Source organism: Triplophysa dalaica, chromosome 20, assembly GCF_015846415.1.
Source record: "Triplophysa dalaica isolate WHDGS20190420 chromosome 20, ASM1584641v1, whole genome shotgun sequence".
Taxonomy (NCBI): Eukaryota; Metazoa; Chordata; class Actinopteri; order Cypriniformes; family Nemacheilidae; genus Triplophysa; species Triplophysa dalaica.
Window position 1 is genome coordinate 10,967,081 of NC_079561.1, and position 19,279 is coordinate 10,986,359.

At 35.8% G+C, this 19,279-nt stretch overlaps 1 protein-coding gene across 1 annotated transcript in view; it reads right to left on the reverse strand.

Annotated features, from left to right (window-relative positions):
• The window catches only part of cntn3a.2 (contactin 3a, tandem duplicate 2), a 66,568-nt gene that overhangs the window by 16,876 nt on the left and 30,413 nt on the right, over positions 1 to 19,279 (reverse strand). The window contains exons 9-13 of the mRNA XM_056733823.1: positions 18,747 to 18,883; positions 17,028 to 17,157; positions 13,151 to 13,301; positions 9,825 to 9,952; positions 5,440 to 5,609 (exon numbers count right to left, since the gene is read on the reverse strand). Of these exons, the coding sequence (XP_056589801.1) occupies positions 5,440 to 5,609; positions 9,825 to 9,952; positions 13,151 to 13,301; positions 17,028 to 17,157; positions 18,747 to 18,883 (716 nt within the window). The remainder of the gene's footprint in view (positions 1 to 5,439; positions 5,610 to 9,824; positions 9,953 to 13,150; positions 13,302 to 17,027; positions 17,158 to 18,746; positions 18,884 to 19,279) is intronic.

The window sequence follows — 19,279 nt, forward strand, 5'->3', positions numbered from 1 at the left end:
TCAGGGAATGAAAATGTGGCTGAACTCCACAGCTAATGGGCGACTTTTGGCAAAGCCTGTTTGAAACGTCTGTCATGGATAAACATTCCCTCTGGCCAACCCTTGGGCTCCTACAGCCCTGCACACAATCCACAGAACAGACCTACTGGCTAATTGGCTAAATAGAGCTTAATGACATTAAAGAAGCAGTGTGATTGGATTCGGTGTGCCGACACCCCGTGATGCCCGACCGTGCGAAGTGATGGAACCTAAATCCGCATATTGCAATTAATCTAATAAGGAGGATGTTTTGCATAAAGATTGGAAGAGTTTGAAAGTGAAACAGAAGTAGTACTATGGAAACAGGTGAGTTAATAAAAGTATTACCACGTTAATGTTTCATCATCATCAGGCCCGGACTGTCCATCAGGAGAACCGGGTCGATTCCCGGTGGCCTGTCCACTGATTTGGCCTGCTGCCAGCCAGTTGTGGCTTTTTTTACATACAAATGTCGATAGCATGTTAATGTAGCGCAAACGTACGTCGCTCGCATGCGGATTTCTTTTGCTCTCGCTCAAAACTGGACGATTGCTGCTTATGCTCAGGGAATCAAAGGGCACGTGTCAAATTTTGTGCAAGAGCAAAAGAAATCCAGGTGCGAGGAAAGCATCTTCTGCGAGCGAGCGGAGAGCTTCTAAGGGCGCGTCCTGTTCTGTGCGTGAGGAAAATAAATCCGCTTGTGTGCGGAGAGGTTCGTTCAAACACATCAATAGTGACGTGCTTTCGCGCTTAAATAACGTGCTCTTGACATCTGTAAGTAAAAGCACCTAATAAAATTCTGACATAAAGTTAGCTTGACGTTGGGCATTCAATATTTGTGACCATGGACAACAAAACCGGACTTCTGGGTATATTTTTTAAAATTTTGATTTTTGAATAATCTGAAAGATGAATAAATAAGCTTTCTATTGACACATGAGTTGTTCAAATATGACAATATCTGGCTGAGATACAACCATTTAAAACTCTGGATTCTGAGAGTGCAAAAAAACAAAATATTGAGAAAACTCCCTTTGAAATTGTGAATCAGGGGCACTGTGGCAGGACATTCACTCACAAAAATAAAGTTTTTATACATTTAAGGTAGGAAATTTACAGAATATCTTCATGGAACATGATCTTTACTTAATATCCTAATGATTTTTCGCATTAAAATGCATTAATGATTCCCATACAATGTATTTTTGTCTTTTACTGCAAATGTTTACGTGCTACTTAAGATTGGTTTTGTGATCCAGGGTCACATTTGTGAATTTAGGGACTGTCAACAAAGTAACATTCATGTTTCTAACGTCATTAGCATTTAAAGGGAAAACAAAATAAAAAATAAAGCAGTGAAGGAGAGATTATTGACAGCACGATGCAATCGTTTCTCTTCACACGTACAATTTAAGCATATAATTTGTATTTGTTGTTTTATTATGAAAAACCTAAAGATTGAATGAGTCTTCACTTTACGATAACTTGTAGTATAAATCATTTAAAAGTGCTTTTGTGGTTTAGCCAAATGATACAATTTGTTTTCTTGAAATTTCTCAAGTCAAACTGTATTTATTTTGCTCATAAACAATGCACTGTTGGTTTAATTAAGCATTGATCACATATTGTGTGATGATGACAAAGTATTCTACATTTAATAAGAAATAGATTTGTGGTTTATGGCCTGGATGAGTGGGGGATATCCCGGCCTGAATTTGTTTCCCAGTCCGGCCCTGATCATCATCATAGGATACATCTAATTTTGAGATGCACTGATACTAAATTATTTGATTATTGGCCAATACAGAATATTAAATAAATATTTATTACCTTTCTGAATGTTATTATAATGACTATTAATATTGAATATCAAACTGGTGATGTTACTTAACATTTTCCTTATACACAGCACACATTCATGGCATTATTCTGTTATATATCAATTATAGGCCAATATAGGCCAATATATCGATGCATCTCGAATCTAATTATTAAAACAGCGCTTAGAATGATAACCTTACTTGCACTCCTACTGTTAAGTAAACCAATTTTTATTTCTTATCAAGGTTTCTATTTTCAACCAAATTAAATCACTCAGATTAACCACAATGATATGCATATTTCGATATTTGCTTTGTAAAGCCTCCACATGATTGCAGAAGACAGTATTTTACTTTATAGTCAAAAATGTTACTTTCATATCATTGAGTATAAGCCTATCACTTGCCTAGTGTCTTCAGGAATCCATCAGCTGTCAATCAGCCTGAGGTGAACTTGCGGGTTCCTCGTTCACACAGGATAAATTCTTTCTGTCAGATGGACATTTTTGCTGATGCTGAACACCATGACAGCCAGGTTTGCCTACTAGCTTGGGCTACGCTGGTGGTACTTTAAGAACATTTAACACATTGCTAAAAAGTATTAAAGTGATAGTTCACCCAAAATGAAATTGCAGTCATCATTTACTCGCCTTCTTGTTATTACAAACCTGTATGGCTTTCTTTTATTCCGTAGAACACAAAAGAAGATATTTTGTAAAATGTGACCCTGAACCACAAAACCAGTCTGAAGTAGCGTGGGAATTTTTGTGGTAATAGCCAACAAAACATTGCATGTGTCCAATGGATTTATTGTCTTTTATGCCTAAAATCATTAGTATAATAAGCATGTACAGTACATGAGGGTAAATCCATGTTAAAATAATTCAAATCTTTGGGTGAACTATCACTTTCCTTAATTTAATTGTTGTACAACAATTAACAAGAGGTAAATCCGCTTTTTCAGCGATGGGGATGTTAGGCTACAAATTTAGCTTCATTATGGAAATGAATTAATCTGCGCTGTGAACTTCAGGCCTGTAATCCAACACGACGTGTGACATCAGAGAATACACGAGAACAGGAATTTAATTAAAGTCAATGATTGTTATTAGTAATGAAGCTGTGTTTGAGTCTGTTCACAACAAGTCTAAAATGATTTTATTAAACTTTTGCCATCACATTTTTTCCTGAAGTATGTCACTAGAACTTAATGTGGAAATCAGTTTTTCGAAGGGTTTGTGGAATGAGATTAATGAATCTGTTTCAGGGCCGCTCTGTTAAATCTTGCACATCCAATATTGACCAGTCAGTCCTCATTAGGCCATTTCTTTTTAGAAAGGCGTCATTACGTTTCAGAGAAATGTGACTTGTGACGTGAGATCTGAACGCTCCGAAGTCATTCGAGGACATCACGCTTTAGATGGCTGAAGGTAAAAGTTGTGGCATATTGATTTTTACTCTGTGACGAGGAGGTAAAGAGGCTCAAAGTAAATGTGGAAGGCCGCTAAGCAGTGGAAACAACAGCTAAAAACCTCAAAAAGGAGAGGGATCCATTGATCCTTGCCTTGTCTCCCAGCGTTTAACTGTGGGTCAGGTGAACAGCATAATAGCATAATAGCAGAGGCATTATCCAGTGCCCACTTTCCATGAAAGTGTAAAAAAACAGCCTGTGGCTGTGAAAAAACGTAAAGGCGCAGTTTCTGATTTACAGCGGCCACTAGTGTTGTATTATAGATTTGCAACAAATCTCTCAGTTCAAACACGACGGTGCCCACATCAGAAAAAAATGATGTTGTCGGCTGCGACAGCTTCTTCTCATTTTGACTCAAAGAAGAGATCAAGCGGTCAGTCAAAAGAATTTAGAAAGAGCAATGTCTTATTCATTACATAAAATAAATGGTCTCTGGATTTAGAAAAGAAGTTTAAAAGTCAGGCAGGAGCTAGGACCTGCGTTAATATTATAAAGACTTTCCAGCAGGGACGCGTTAGGACCTGTGGTACTAAGGCTTTAAGCAGAGATACTCATAGATATCTATGGAGATACTTACCAGCAGAGAGACGATGGAGAGAAAGATCGTATCAAAACCACCCCGAGGAGGTTGGTTTGATTCGGATCAGTATGTGAGTAACATTGTTTTTTCTGTTTGTTAGAACCAAGATATGTTTTTGTTTATTGTTGTTATATTAGCTGTGTGACGGAGCAGTTTTGAGCATCATTGTTTATCTGAAACTGCTTTAATATTGTACTCGTTCAGATACTAGAGAGAGAGAGACGGCGCATTGGCCTTAAAACCGGAGAGAGAGCGAGAGCGCGTTTTTCTCTTTTACTCAATGATGAATAAATTTACAATTAATCTGTGGGTCACAATTCAATGTACAGTATATAGGCCCGCTCTGTATGTAGATAAATAGCTTATTCTAAGGTATTACAAATATAACGGTTCATTACGTAAGGACTTTATACACCTCTGAAGAAATAGTTTTGTATATTATATTGCATTTCTGTCAATAGATCCACTTTATAACCCTGTATTGTTCATTTAAGTGAAAAAACGTCAACCCTGTTATACCTGATGTATAGTAATAAAACCAATTTAAAAATAGTTTGTTTTTTCTTTTTATAAAAATATGTGTGTTTTAAACAGGCAAATTTAGCATTATATCAATGTCAGTCTGAAACCTTGTATGTCCGTTTTTCATTATATGTAAAAAACAGCATACTTTTTAATTGATTAAATATTGTGGGTCCTATCGTAAACCCAGCGCAATGCGGTCCAAGTGTTTTAGTTTCTAGTTTCAGCCTGATGCAGTTTTTATTTTCCCGTCCTGCGCCGCGTTGTTAAAATAGGAAATGCACTTGCGCTCATTTGTGCTGGTCTAAAAAAGAGGTGTTTTCAGGCGCAGTATTGGCGCTTTGCTATTTTGAGGAACTAAAAAATATACTGTTTAATCCTGGTCTAAAGTCTAAAGTCAATGGCGCAATATTTTGTGTTTTAAAAATATTCAAATATTTTGTTTAAAAACAATGCGCTTTCACTTTATACTTATTACACAGAGGGAAGCACAGCAGCACACAAATATGCCAAATATTAAAAAAAGAAATGGATTTCTGTGTAAAAGATTATTATTGTGTACATAAAGGAAAAAATCTGGCTGTCATGTAGATGACTGTTTTCCCGTCCCTAAACTAGCAAAAGTGGATACAGACGCGCCCTGAGTCTTCATACCTGACAGTAGCGATCTGTTTGCTGTGTGAGCTAGTGGCATGAGCCGGCGCAGCGTAACAACCAATCAGAGCAGAGCTCAACAAATAAGGTGATAACAGACCTTTTTATTCTAGGGGTTGTAAATGGATCATTATGGCACTTAATAAATAAAGCCAAAAACCCGTTATGTAGATATCAGAGAACAATTAAACAAATTGTATCAATTAATTCTTTGCCACCTTAAAATGCTGAAATTAACAGGAACTAAGATGAATAAATGCTGTAGAAGTATTGTATTGATTATTGTTAGTTCATGTAAACTAATGCATTAACTAATGTTAAAAGATACTACCTTACTGTAAAGTGTTACAAACAAACATCTCTTATTGACTTACCCCTCCCACATGCTCATAATGTTGGTCCAGTTTGCTAAGCAGCTGCCCATTGAAGGCCCAGGAGAAAGAAACGTCCAGAGCAGGGTCACAGGAGATCTGGCAGGGCAGGACGATGCTCTCCCCGACAATGATCTCCATGTCCACTGGACCCTGGGTGATTTGTGTGGGATCTGCCCAAAATCAGGCTCGGCTTTACTCAGTGAAACTGTCATGAAGTTAAATGAAGGCAAGCAGAACATTCTTTCCATTGATTTTTCTAACACTCATTATATCTCATTTGCAGATTTACGTTCTTAAGGGGGTTTACGTTTAACATTTAGCTGTTTTTAACATTAAAAATATTTAAATTAGCTCCCTCTAGCCCTGAGTTTTTTTAGTTGCAGGAGGTTATTAAGGGTTCCTACATTGGGCTGTCTTCATGTTATTGGTTGGCTGCCAACTAGCACAATTTTGGATACATTTCATTTCCTTTTTTGACAGAGTATCTGTTCTTGCTGCTAAAAATGAACGTTCTGCAGGGGGAAGTGTTTGTATATAAATTGCAGTGCATAATAAATCTTACAATGAACAAGATTTCCAGCGATCAATGCATGAATCAAACTCACTTAGAATGCCAATAATTTGACACGGTTTCACCCTGCATCATTTTTGTATGTGTCCGAAGACAAATCATGTAAAACAAGTAAAATCACTCTCAGCAACATTAAAGTGATAGTTCACCAAAAAAAAAAAAATTCTGTCATCATTACTCACCCTCTTGTCATTTCAAACCTGTGTGACTTTCTTTCTTCCGCAGAACACAAAAGAAGATATTTTGAGGAATGTTGTTAACCGGCACCCATTCTCTTGCAATGGTTTTGTGTCAATACAATAGAAGTGAATGGGAACCGGTGGTGTTCAGTTACCAACTTTCTTCAAATATCTTCTTTTGTGTTCTACCGAAGACAGAAAGTCCTACAGGTTTGAAATTACAATAAGGTGAATAAATGATGACAGAATTTTCATTTCAGGGTGAACTTCTCCACTAGACTATGTTTGACTACAGTAACATACTGTACAAGAGATGGTCACGTGAGCTTATAATGGCTTCACTCTTATTTGTAGTTGTCACATTGTATCGCTGCTTAGACGCAAAATTAAACTCTTCTTGAATTTGCTGTGGCACTGGACACGCCCACACTGTACCGTCATTGGTTGCTGATGTTCATGTCAATGGAATAACGTATCCATTAGGCTCTTATTAAAATTATTGTCACTATGCTGCCAAAACTTAGTGACAGTACAAATGAGGCTTTAAATGAAATTTTACACCTGATTTCACATGAAAACATTACCTAAGCTTTTGAAAGTAAATACACAAAATGCAAAGCATAAAAGAATATAAAAGGAATTCAACCATATTGTTTTAATATAGACAATTTCGCAGGGCATAATTTTTTTTAACACTAAGCAAACATTTCAACAATATACAATCTTGAACTGATTTAGTGCAATTTAAGCTTAGCAATCCAAAGTTATGATACAGTATATGTCATGATTTATTATTGATCGGAAATATGCTGTTTAATTGTGATTTTTAGAAATATCTGCCCTCCCCCATTCAAGTAGATAGGACTATGGACTTGCTGTGACATAAATGGTGGACCAGAGGCATCTCAAACATGGTCCCCGAGTGGCACAACTTCCGTAAACGGACTTTGATATAACGTAATACATCTTAAAATGCTACAAATGCCTTCAAAACTGAACCAGCTGACTCCAATTACAGATGAATTACAGTAGCACAGCAGAAGTGAACATCTGATCCCTGAATAAATGAAGGACCTATTACATTTCCCACTGCCCACAATTAAACACAATACTTTTAATAAAAGCTGAAATTTCACATACTTAACGTTTCTAAAGAGAAATATAAACAACCTTTAAGCTCATGGCTGCTCTGTCATGAAAGGTTTATTTGTTATTGCTAAAAATCAATTTCTCTAGAGAGAAAATGAATAGATTTTTACTTCCGGAAACCCAATGCTACACTCTATTCATCTCACTAAAGTTGTCATTGGAAGAAATGTGGAAATCTCTGCAGGACAAAAGACAAGTTCAACTCTATACTAGCTAGGATGTTGCCTTTTATTTAGTCTGTTAGGGGATAGTTCCGAAAAGAACACAAAATAAGATATTTTGAGAAATGTCATACGTTCATACATTGGAAGTCAACAATGTCAACAACATTGTTTGGTTACCAACATTCCTCAAAATATCTTCTTTTGTGTTCTGCAGAAGAGAGAAAGACATGACATGACGATGAATACATTTTCAGAATTTTAATTTTTTTGAACTATTCATTTAGGCTGTTCTTACAGTTTAACTGCAAGACTATCTTTATGTCTATAGCATCTTTATATCTAAAACCTTACTGCAGGACAACCATACATATTTTATTTATAACTGATCCTGCAGTAAGACCTGAACTTTTTTCTAGTAGCAAACAGATTCCAATTTCATAAAATGCTGGGTTGCTTTTGAAGATAATTTTTGTTTATTATAGCCATGTTCATATTTTTAAATATGTCTGACCAACTGAGCTGAAATGTCAAGCAACATCCTTGAGACCCAGGAAGATCTTATTACTGCTATGCATTTAAGACTTCTATATAAATATAATTTCTGCAAGTGAAATCATTGACAGAAATTAGTAACCTGACCTTCAATAATGGTTGCTTTGAAAAAAGGAAACTTCTAAAATCATACAAATGAAACAGAATTTTTTACATTTTCTGATGTTTTGTCAGACTAAAGAATCATGATCTGCACTGTTGGTTATGATAGTTAATTTTTTTTTCATACTTTTGTTACCAGAATAGTAAGTTTGTTTTCAGCATGAATATATTATCTTATATAAAAAGACAAATGCTGTGCTATTCCCCCTTTAAAAAAACTGCAACACTGTTTGCAATTGCAGTTGCAATTGAAGTTGCTTGAACATTTATTGTAATTTTTGCTTAATGTGAAGCTTACTTTAATTCACATTAATATTTAAATCTGTTTCAGTAGAATGTGATTGTAATAATCTCAGCAAAAACAGCATCCCATATTTTCCTCTGTAAATTGTGCATGCTCAACCTATAACCTGCACCCTCACACACTCCATTAGTGTAATCCGGGGTAATTGCGATGCCATAAGCGAAGCGTGAAAATGGGTAATTACAACAATACACAAAAAGCCACTGTATCTCTGTTGAATTGAGCTGACAGAACAATCCTGCCAGTTGGAGAGCTGAACTGCTCAACCCCTCACATTACACTAGAAGTGTGTATATGCTTCAAAAAGCAATCAATCAGCTTTGTGAAACGCAATTGTTGCCTATTTCATGTGAATTATTTACAATCCCAAACGAAAAATGTATATTGTAGTATTTTCTATAGTAAATTGTAATAACATTTGTGGATAACATTTTTTCGTGGTACCTATTATTTTTTTTTAATAAAAAATCCAAAATGTACATATAATTACATTTTCGAGGAATGAAAATTATATTGGTTAAGTTTATTTAATGAAAAACAAATAATATTTTTGATATCAAATTTTTGATGAATTCTAACATTTGAGTTACTCAGATGTACTTTGAACAGATTTGTACAATTTTAACAGTATACTTCATTGATTTCACAACTTAAAAGTTTCTTTTGAGTGTAAATTGTTTCATGTAAAACCTTAGTTAAAATGATTTAGAGTGCATGTACAGTATAACAATGCACTGCTATAAATGACATCTCAAAAATTTTGCAGTAAAAGGAAAATAATTAATGAAATATTTTATTGTCTTGATTAAGCATAAGCCACGCTCCTTGCAATACCACTACAGCCCACAGTTAAGGAAATACTGCACCGTCAAACCTTACTAGTTAAATCCAGATGTTACTTTAGCCAATGTACCTTTGCGGAAGTCGTGCCACTCAGCAGCCATGTTGGCAACGTCTCCTGGCAGCTATTTATGTCATAGAAAGACGACAGGCTGATTTCTAAAATCGCTGTCAAAAATCACAATTAAATAGGATTTTTACGATCAACAATTAAACCTGACAATGAATCTTACCCTTTGGTTTGCTGAGTTTAAATTCCGCTAAAATCACCTTTTTCGAGCGGCCATATTGAGCATTGCATTCCTCCGCATTTATTGCTTTGGCAGCGGCCCATCTTGGTATATTTATCATCTTTGTTATAGCCTTCTAAGGTAATACAAAGGACAAGCAAGATATTGATTGACCACTTCTCTGACAACCACCGTCCATGGTTTCATGACTTTTATAAGAACAAACTGCCAGCAACAGACTATAACACTTTGAAGATTAAGGCTAGGAAGTTATTCTGTAACAATAACCCTCACCTGTAACCAGCAGTCTTCCTGTAGTACTGGCTGCACCAAACTGGTTTTTAGCCATGCATGAGTAAGTCCCCCTGTCCATCTTAGTCACATTTGTGATTCTTAGTGTTCCATCAGGAAGAAGAGCTATCCTAAAAGAGGGAACCACAAAATTACCTCAAATCAAATCAAAATCAAGTTAAGCTCCTCATGAAGCAATATTCCCATCGTAATTTTTTTTCCCAAAACAGTAGACTTGTGGTAAGAAGGACATAATGTGTTTCTGTGGATCCAGACATAAATCCTTGTTCACAGGCTCAGTGCGTACAGCTGGCGAGAGCCAATGAGGCTGAAGTGTGTGTGTTCACAGCTGATGAGCTATAAAAACATGTTAAATTCACCAACATATTATTTGTGTTTTTAAGGTTTCAGTACATCCATAAAAATACAACACGTATTTGTTTCATGTCTACTTTAATAAGTGCCTTCAATTTGACCTAGGTCATGGGTCTGAACTACTGGCCTGTGAGACTACCGGCCTGCTTTGTTCAAGCCCTGAGGTGTAAATGGTTATACCTTAAGACATTACAGCAAAATGAAATTTCACTTTTTGTAATGACCTTTATGTTATCCCACAGTTCTTCTTAATCTGCAATAAATTCCCTATATAGTGACTGTCGCATAGTGCACTACATAGGGGACAGGGACAAATCTCAGGCAAACAAACAAAACTAGACTCCCTCATCATCATCAACAGAGCTTTTTTCGGACAGACCATGGTTTAATTGTCCTTCAATATCATATGTAAACAGAACTGTAGGTATTTCTCATTTATACAGATAATTGACTGTTGTATTGCCAGCTCATGATGTTTCTAGTTTCCTAAGGGAATCCATACCTGCTTGATCTGAAAGAAGAAAATTGCAGCTCTCAAGAAACACAATCACAGGCATCATTACTTCACTAAACAGCAGAGCGGTGTGCTGGGTGTGAGTCACTCGTGCTCTGTCCTTACATCAATAACTGCATAACTGTGCCAATAAATGCATATCGTTCTAATTCATGCTCGTGAAAACATTTATGTTTGTTCATCCGGTGCCTGATAAAGGGAACCATCTGGCTAGTGGCCCTATGTAATTTATTTCAAAACTCCTGACCTACAAATTATTTTAGGATATTGAATTAGATTTCCTTCTATTTGCTTTACCGTTTCTACATTATAAATGTATTGTATTTTAAAGCAATTTAAAACAAACGTTATATTTTTCCCCATGTCTACAATACATTGTTTTATAGATGAAATTTAGAATGAAACACGAAAACAAAACATATATAACCAAACATATAAAGAAAGCAACTCATATTTCAATTCCTTCTCCTCAATGAGAATCAATAAGATTTAATGGAGAGCAAATATAAAAAAAATCACAGATAAGATCTCTATAATATCTTAATTATTTATTTTAATAGAGATTGAAATTACAATTGAGATCTCTTTTATTTCTCAATTATTTCTCCTTAATGAGATCTAATGAAGAGCATATGAGAAAAGAAATCACACACACAAGATCTCTATAATATCTCAATTATTTCTCTTCAAGGAATTCAAGATTGAATGGAGAGAAAATCAAAAATTACAGTAGAAATCTCTATCTCACATATTTCTCAATGAGATCAACGAGTATGAATTAAAGGCAAATAAGAAAAAAGATTACACATGAGATCTCTCACACATATATTTTCTCCTCAATAACAATAAATGAGATTAAATGGAGAGCAAATAACAAATAACAAATAACAAATGAGATCTTTTTAATATCTTAATTATTTCTCATTGAGAATCAATATGAGGACAAATAAGAAAAAAGAGAACAGATAAGATCTCTATATTATCTCAATTATTTCTCCTCGATGACAATCAATAAGATTAAATGGAGACCTAATGGAAACTTTCTCTGCGTCTCAGATATTTCTCCTGAGAAGAGAAACAACTAAAATCTGACAAATGTCTCACTTTTGGAGTGATCTCAATAATGTCACAAACCGAGCTCAGATTTGCAATCGACGCTACTGAAGATTATAATATGAACATATTTCATATCAAATTGACCAAACTCCAGATTATTTTACCTTTACAGTTTACATTAATTTTACACATTCATACTGTTAACACATTTTAACACGCATCTCATTTGGTTTATATTTCTCCTAATACACGATTATAGGAGAAAATTCTGAGACGACACTGTAAATTGATCCTTAAACGAAACCCAATAACTCTGTCAAATCTCCATAAAAGAGCAACTCTAAGCAATATAATGTTCCTCTAGGCAGTAACCACCCCATATTTATTCACGATATAACAGAAATGGCAGATCTTTTACACTAAGACACTGTAACGATTTTGTTTGTATCTACACATTGATCACGAATATTTCTGCTCCCTGTCATTGTAACGTCACATAAATCAGTGAAATGTACAGTGGGATCTCAGAAGGCCAGTTGAAAACAGCCCACGACACACATCAACAGCCCAATATATCATCCACAGCACCCGACACAACATTCCTAGAACCCTGTCCTGGAATGTTAATGTGCTAATGCACAATTCCCTGCCAATGAGCTCGTGTTTAAATTGGACTGGGGACGTCTCAGCGAACGCTCTCCAAACAAACAACTGTGGCTTAATGCAAATCTATTGTTTTTCGCAGTAGTTTTTCACCCTTGACAGAATTTTCCCGTACTATTTAATCCAACTTCATTATAAAAAGAGCCAAGCCCGCGGACCGCCGCGCTTCCTCAAGTGGCCTCCTACCAGGAATCATTTCATAGTTGACAGAGCCAACCCAAAACAGCGAGCAGCCTCCCGCTGTGCCGGCCTAATGGCCTGCTTCATAATTCATGAGTGTCATGGTCAGCGAGCATCCACAATCGGCGGTGCTGCTTTCTTTTGATAATTGCCAAGTTGCGGTACAGATAGTGTGAAAGTAACGGAATTGTTGGGTGTGCAAGATAGATGGTCAGATCGATGGGATAAGGGAAAATAAGGACAAGAGTCAGGAAGGAGGCGGTCATGTGCCAGTGATGTTTTCCCTTGTGTCTCATTGAAAGTGAAGTTATTCTGTGGGTGGCAAAATAAGAACTCTCTGTGTTTCCAAACCCGTTTCCATCAGCGAACACACTTTAAAAGCTTTGGAATACAATCTAATTCAATACTGTTGTCTGTTCAATATGCAATCTAACCGTCCATAAAACGTATCTTCATCTAAATGCTTCATTTCATAATCCAGATTACACATCGCCATAAAAATGAATAGGGAGAAAGAGCATAGTATAGATGACATGCCTACCTCTCGGTGCTATGTAGGGGGTCGTTGTCTTTCCTCCACAGGCTGATGGCTGTAGGAAAGGCCTGCGGCTTACACTCCATAGATACCGTGCTGCCTGTCTTGGCTTTAAGCAGAGCTCTGAGAGGGCTTCTGGAAAAGTCGGGGGGCAAAGCTGTGGAAAAACACAGGGTCGAGAGAGTCAAACTGCCGCTTCGGGTGCGGATACTCCACTCACATCGCTGTGAATGGTAAGGAGGGCGCCGCACACTGCTGAGCAGATCATCCAAAGCAGCTTTCTTCAAGAAACAGGTATGGGTTTGTGGGTATGAAAGGGCGTCATTGTTTGGCTCCATAAATTCTTAAAGTGATACTTCACAAAAACATGAAAATTCTGTCATCATTAACTCACCTCAATGGGTGCTCAATGGGGGGCAAAATCTGGTTATAAGCATTCTTCCAAATATCTTTCTCTGTGATAATCAGAACAAATACATTTATACAGATTTGGAACAACTCAAAGGTGAGTAAATGATGACAGATTTTTTTATTTTTAGGTAAAGTATCACTTTTAGCCTTGTATGCTGTTCATGTTTTTGATAGTCAGCGGACCCACAGCAAAACATGATGATATAAAAATGATATAATTTACAGGTGTTTACTTTATCCCAATTAAAAGCAACATAGACAGCTTATATGTATTATTTGTCATATACCTCCGGTAAATCACATTTATAGGAAGACATCAAAAAGATTTATCTTAGGGTGTATTCACAGCAGGGAAGTCCGTTAGTTCACTTGCTTAGGTCCGGACAAAATGCAATTTCGATTTTTTTTGTTTGGTGTGGTTCGCTTTCACACTGCAATTTTTTCAAGTGAACCAAAATTGTAAACAAAACTACATGTGTCCTGAGGTTTATCATTCATTGGACATAAATTGTCAGGCAAGGAAAAGCAGTACGTTCAAAAATAGTCTAATCATGAAGATACTTAACGCAACATGCAAAATCTTTAATAGCATCCTAAGATGCAATGTCTTCTATATGTTGCTTTTATTAGGATTTTGAAAGGACGAAGATGTGCTGAAAAACTAGTGATGGCATCATAGATTTGAATGGTATTACAAATCCTGCTCATACTGTATATTTTTATGCAAATAAGGAAACCAAAACAAAGACATTAAGAATTAACTACACTGCTTTATTTTTTTATGTTAAATAAATTGTCTTAAGCTTGGACTAGCAGCATTACAAGAAATGTATTTCAATACATTTCGAAATGTTTCAATATAGCTGCTACTTTAACAAAAAGTTAAACAATTTAATTGGGTTACTGAGTTTTACTGGACAGATTTATGCATGTTTATTTTATAAGAATAAAATTCTGGATTACTTAAATTCTCAATTTAATAAAATACAGTATATTTGGCTGTTTTATTTGTATTAAGGTAGCATTTTGGATTTTAAAAACGAGTACAAAATGAATTAAATGTGTCACGTCATTTAATCCAAATGAAATGAGCAAACCAGACGTATTCCAGCTCATAAAAACGAATATAAGAATATTCATTTATTTATATTAAGTTAATTAAGACCTAATTTTTAACGTTTTATATGGTCAAACATTCACAGCAAGCTTAATTATCATTAAAGATTCATAACGCACTAATATTATATCCTGTATATAGCCGGTATATGTGTTTTTTTATTAAGTTGAAAGGTTTAGCAACGTTGGAAATAAGAAAAGAAAAATAGGAAAATAGGGCCAACATAAAAACAGCGTTAAAACCCATGCAGAGCAAATGCATAAAAAACAGAATGCATGCAGGCCTATTTTATTCTGCTAAGAGTATGTTCTTCAGCCGGTAAAAAAGAAAGAAACATGATGCTCTTCAAGTGCCCGGTAACAGTGGCCAGAACTGACAAGAATATCTGTTTTTATCATTTATAATGTTGATAATAAATAAAGTATGTATGAGTTCAGATCCTAAAAAATACCCCGCAACACAGACTGAACCATTGTTGTGTATGTTTCCCTGTATATCACGTGACCGTCATTTTGAGGAAGATATTTACTAATTCTACGGATCCCCACCGCAAATAAATGTTGTTTTCTTTCGCGTTTCATTGTCAGTGTCTGCAAGGTAACAATGTAACATGTTTTAAACCAAAAACATAGTTTACCAGATAATTAAATCATTTAATATGGTGATGTGAGTGGCCGGTGTGTAAACTCAAAAAATGGATTTGTATGTGTTCCTAAATCTTTGTTCACTCAGACTGATTTAAATATTTTATGTGTCTTAAAAAGTCATTACAGATGAAGCGAAGAAGCGTTAAATTAGAATGAACATTCTAACAGTGTCTTCTGTGGCGGTAACTTAACCCTGTGGGGTTATTTTTTGAGCACGTTTTTAATTTTTAATTTTCAATCCCATTTTGGTAACCATCCCTATGACACTTCCGAGGAGAAAGCATGCTCTTATTTGCGCTTATGGCATGACTTTGAGTTCGATTCAATCGAAACAATCAAGACAGTTGTGAATACACCCTTATTCAACTTTTATCTTTTATAGTTTATCAAATTTATCTGTTTTCCAACAGACCCGAACACCCCACAAGGGTTTCAAGTAAAACATTTTAGTTCATCTAATCAGAATTTAGAGTCTGAAATAGATAATAATGTAACGATTTTTCACTAATGTCCTTTAAAAAAAAATATGTAAAAACAGTAAATTTACTGGATTACAAAAAAGGTTATTTAATATATCGTTGCTGTTAGATTGAAACTTTACCACTTTATAGGAATTATTTTCAGTAATTTAACACTCTTGTCAAAGCTGAAAAGCTTTTTTTAATCGTTTAATCCTTAACTTTTAAACAACACCATGAAGGCAAATCGATAGTAATGATAAAAATGATATTTCATATTTGTAATACCATAAATCACAAAGAGAGATTTTGTTTTGTTGAGATTTTTTCTCAATTTTTGCTATCCATGGGACACATGAACACATTTATTTGTCAACTACCAAGAATATTCCCCTCTACCCGTGTTCAGATGAGCTATCCAGAATTTTTAGTAGCCCTTCAACTAACTATATATTTTCAGACAATAGTGACGTAATTCTAATAGATTTCCACCAATTGGGTCTCCGAGAAGCCTCGTTATCCAAAGGTGATGATAAAGCCGCTTTTTCACTGTCATAGTTAACATGCTACGGCCTAAAGCATTGTTAAATAGCATCTCTATTGCCTAATTAGCCCATGGAGGGCAGCTGGACCCTACACAAACATCATTAGAGACGGCCAGTAAAGGGATTGGCTGCATTCGGAAAGCAAAGGTGTCCTCGATGACCTCATCAAGCTCTCTCTCTCTCTGAGCTGATGACAAAGGTCTCAGTCTGGCCTTTTTCACTGTTTGCTTGAAGGTTTTTCCACTGGTGAACCCCACAGCCGTGGCTTTGTCATGTTGTCAACAGAGTGGCCACAGTCCCTCATCTCTCAACAGCCGATCAATAGCGGATTAACATTACTGAGAGCCGCAGTGCCATGCCGGGCCACTCTAAATGTTGCGAAATCAATGTTCTTATGGGAATTGTTGAAAAGAGGGCAGCTCCTTGGTGTGTGAGCCCATTTCAAGTGTTTATTTGGCTATAAAAACCTTGGGAGCACACCAGTGTGTGAGGGCTGTGTTCTGTTATTCATAATGGACCATATTGCAGTTTGATCCAGGTTTTTTGAGGAAACTGCAATGGGCATTTCTTTAAAACGCCAATAGAACTAGCGATTTAATGCTGCATGAAAAATGCTCCCTGGGTATGTATAAAAATCTATACCGGTGAAACAGAGCTGCAACGACAAAAACTAGGACATGGAAGAAGAACTCAATATGTTTTTACCTAATACCACCAGTTCAGCGCCAAAGTAAATGATTCCGTGTTTGTTCTCGGCCACACACTGATATATGCCGCCGTCTGACAGGTTCACCGAGCTGATGGCCAGGGCTCCGTTGTCTATGTGTATCCTGTCCTGTGACACAGAGGAACAGATATGAAAAAAACTTCTCAGGCTTCAATAAAGAAGAAATAGATTTTGGTCATATACTGTATTCTGTGCATTTACACAAAATTTCGTATGATGCGCACAATGTAAAACATCTAAAGTTGTTGTAACTTACACATTACAACTTATTTCAGATTGGTTAGTTTAGTTGTCACGACTCCTAAAGGGATAGTTTACACAAAAACGAAAATAATAATCGAATCACCCTCAATTTCTTAGTTCTGTCAAACATAGAAGAAGATGTTTTGAAGAATGCGGGAAACCAAACAGTTTTGGAGCACCACTCACTTCCATAATAGTTTGTATTCTTCCTATAGTAGTCAATAGCGTATGTTTAGTAACAAACATTCTTCCTAATATCTGTTTTTGTGTTCAGTAAAACAATTACATTTATACCGCTTTGGAACAACAGGGTGAGTGAATGATTATCAAATCATTTCAGGGTGAGCTATCCTTTTATGAGACGTGACATTAATCCACAGGAAACAAAAACAGTCGAATGAACTTTAAGTAAACAGTTGACTTAATACAAGTGGATTTGTACTTGTTAACATAACTAGGGACACAAAGTCCACCTGACTCATCCTTTAATTAAAAACTTTTTATTGAACTTTGTTGATTATTTTATCATATACGCACTTTACTTAAGAGAAACTAAAACATTGGTCAAGTAACTACTCAAACAAACATTAAAAAACAACTCTAAATGCAACAGAAAACTGACAGTGACAACAACAACATCATCATATATGTGACCCTGGACTACAAAACCAGTCTTCAGGGCCAATTTTTGAAAATTTTGATTTTTACATCATCTGAAAGCTGAAGAAATAAGCTTGATATATGGTTTGTTAGGATAGGACACTATCTGGCGGAACAACAACTGTTTACAAAGCTGGAATCTGAGGGTGCAAAAAAAGCAAAATATTGAGAAAATCGCCTTTGAAGTTGTTAATCTGAGGCAGCGTAGCAGGCCAGCCACTAACAAAAATAAAGTTTTTATACATTTACGGTAGGAAATTTATAGAATATCTTCATGGAAAATGATCTGTACTTAACATCCTAATGATTTTTTGCATAAAAGAAAAATCTGTAATTTTTACCCATACCTTGTATTTTTGGCGACTACTAAAGATGTTCCTGTGATACTTAAGACTGGTTTTGTCGTCCAGGGTCACAAATGAAGTCAGTACACACTCAAACAGTAATCTATGCATACTGAGAACTTTCAAATGTAAAATTGTTTTGATAAACACTCGAGCATCCAGTCAAGTCCGGACAATAAAACTTTATACTTTATTTATCTTTATTACCGCCATGCATGGACGTTAAAACCAGTGTGTCTGAGTGGGACAGGACGAACCCACTTTTTAAGACCAATGATATTGGACCCACTGTGTATGACATACTCGTGATTTTTTCGCTTTGTTTTTATTATGCTATACACCCTGAGATACAAATGTGTGATGTCACTATTTGTGGGCGGTGCCTCAACACATGGTTCACTAGTAGACTGTATTTTTTATGGTGAGCCATCGGCCCTGCTTGCATTGTACCTCAACTACCAGTGGTTCTCCATTCTTCAGCCAGCTGTATGAAGGTTTGGGTTTCCCATTGGCCTTACACTCCCAAAACAGTCTCTCTTCAATTGACAAAGCGCTGTCTCGCATGGTCTGCACCCACTGAGGTTTTGCTGAGAAGACAAAAGTACAACATTTTATAGCTTCAATAACTATGGCACTTATGTCTAATAGAACCTGAATTATTTGATTGAAATCCAAGTTAAATTTGTTATGATATTTTATTCTAACCTGTTTATCAAAACTTGCAAGATGATGTCTAAGTATTATTTGGTTTTATAAAAATGAAGTGCAATTACGCAGTTAAAGCCTAAAAGCAATTGTCTTATTTCTTTGTCTGTTTAATAAAACGCTATGGCTGCAGCATCACACCCGACAATCCAAATTTTTCTCAAAGTTATTATAAGTGAAGCATGTTTGCTCATTCATCAGGTTTAAACAAATCCTTCTAAGCCATGAACTTTAAAAAATAGCTCAAATTGTTTTTAGGATGTTTTACTTAACAATAA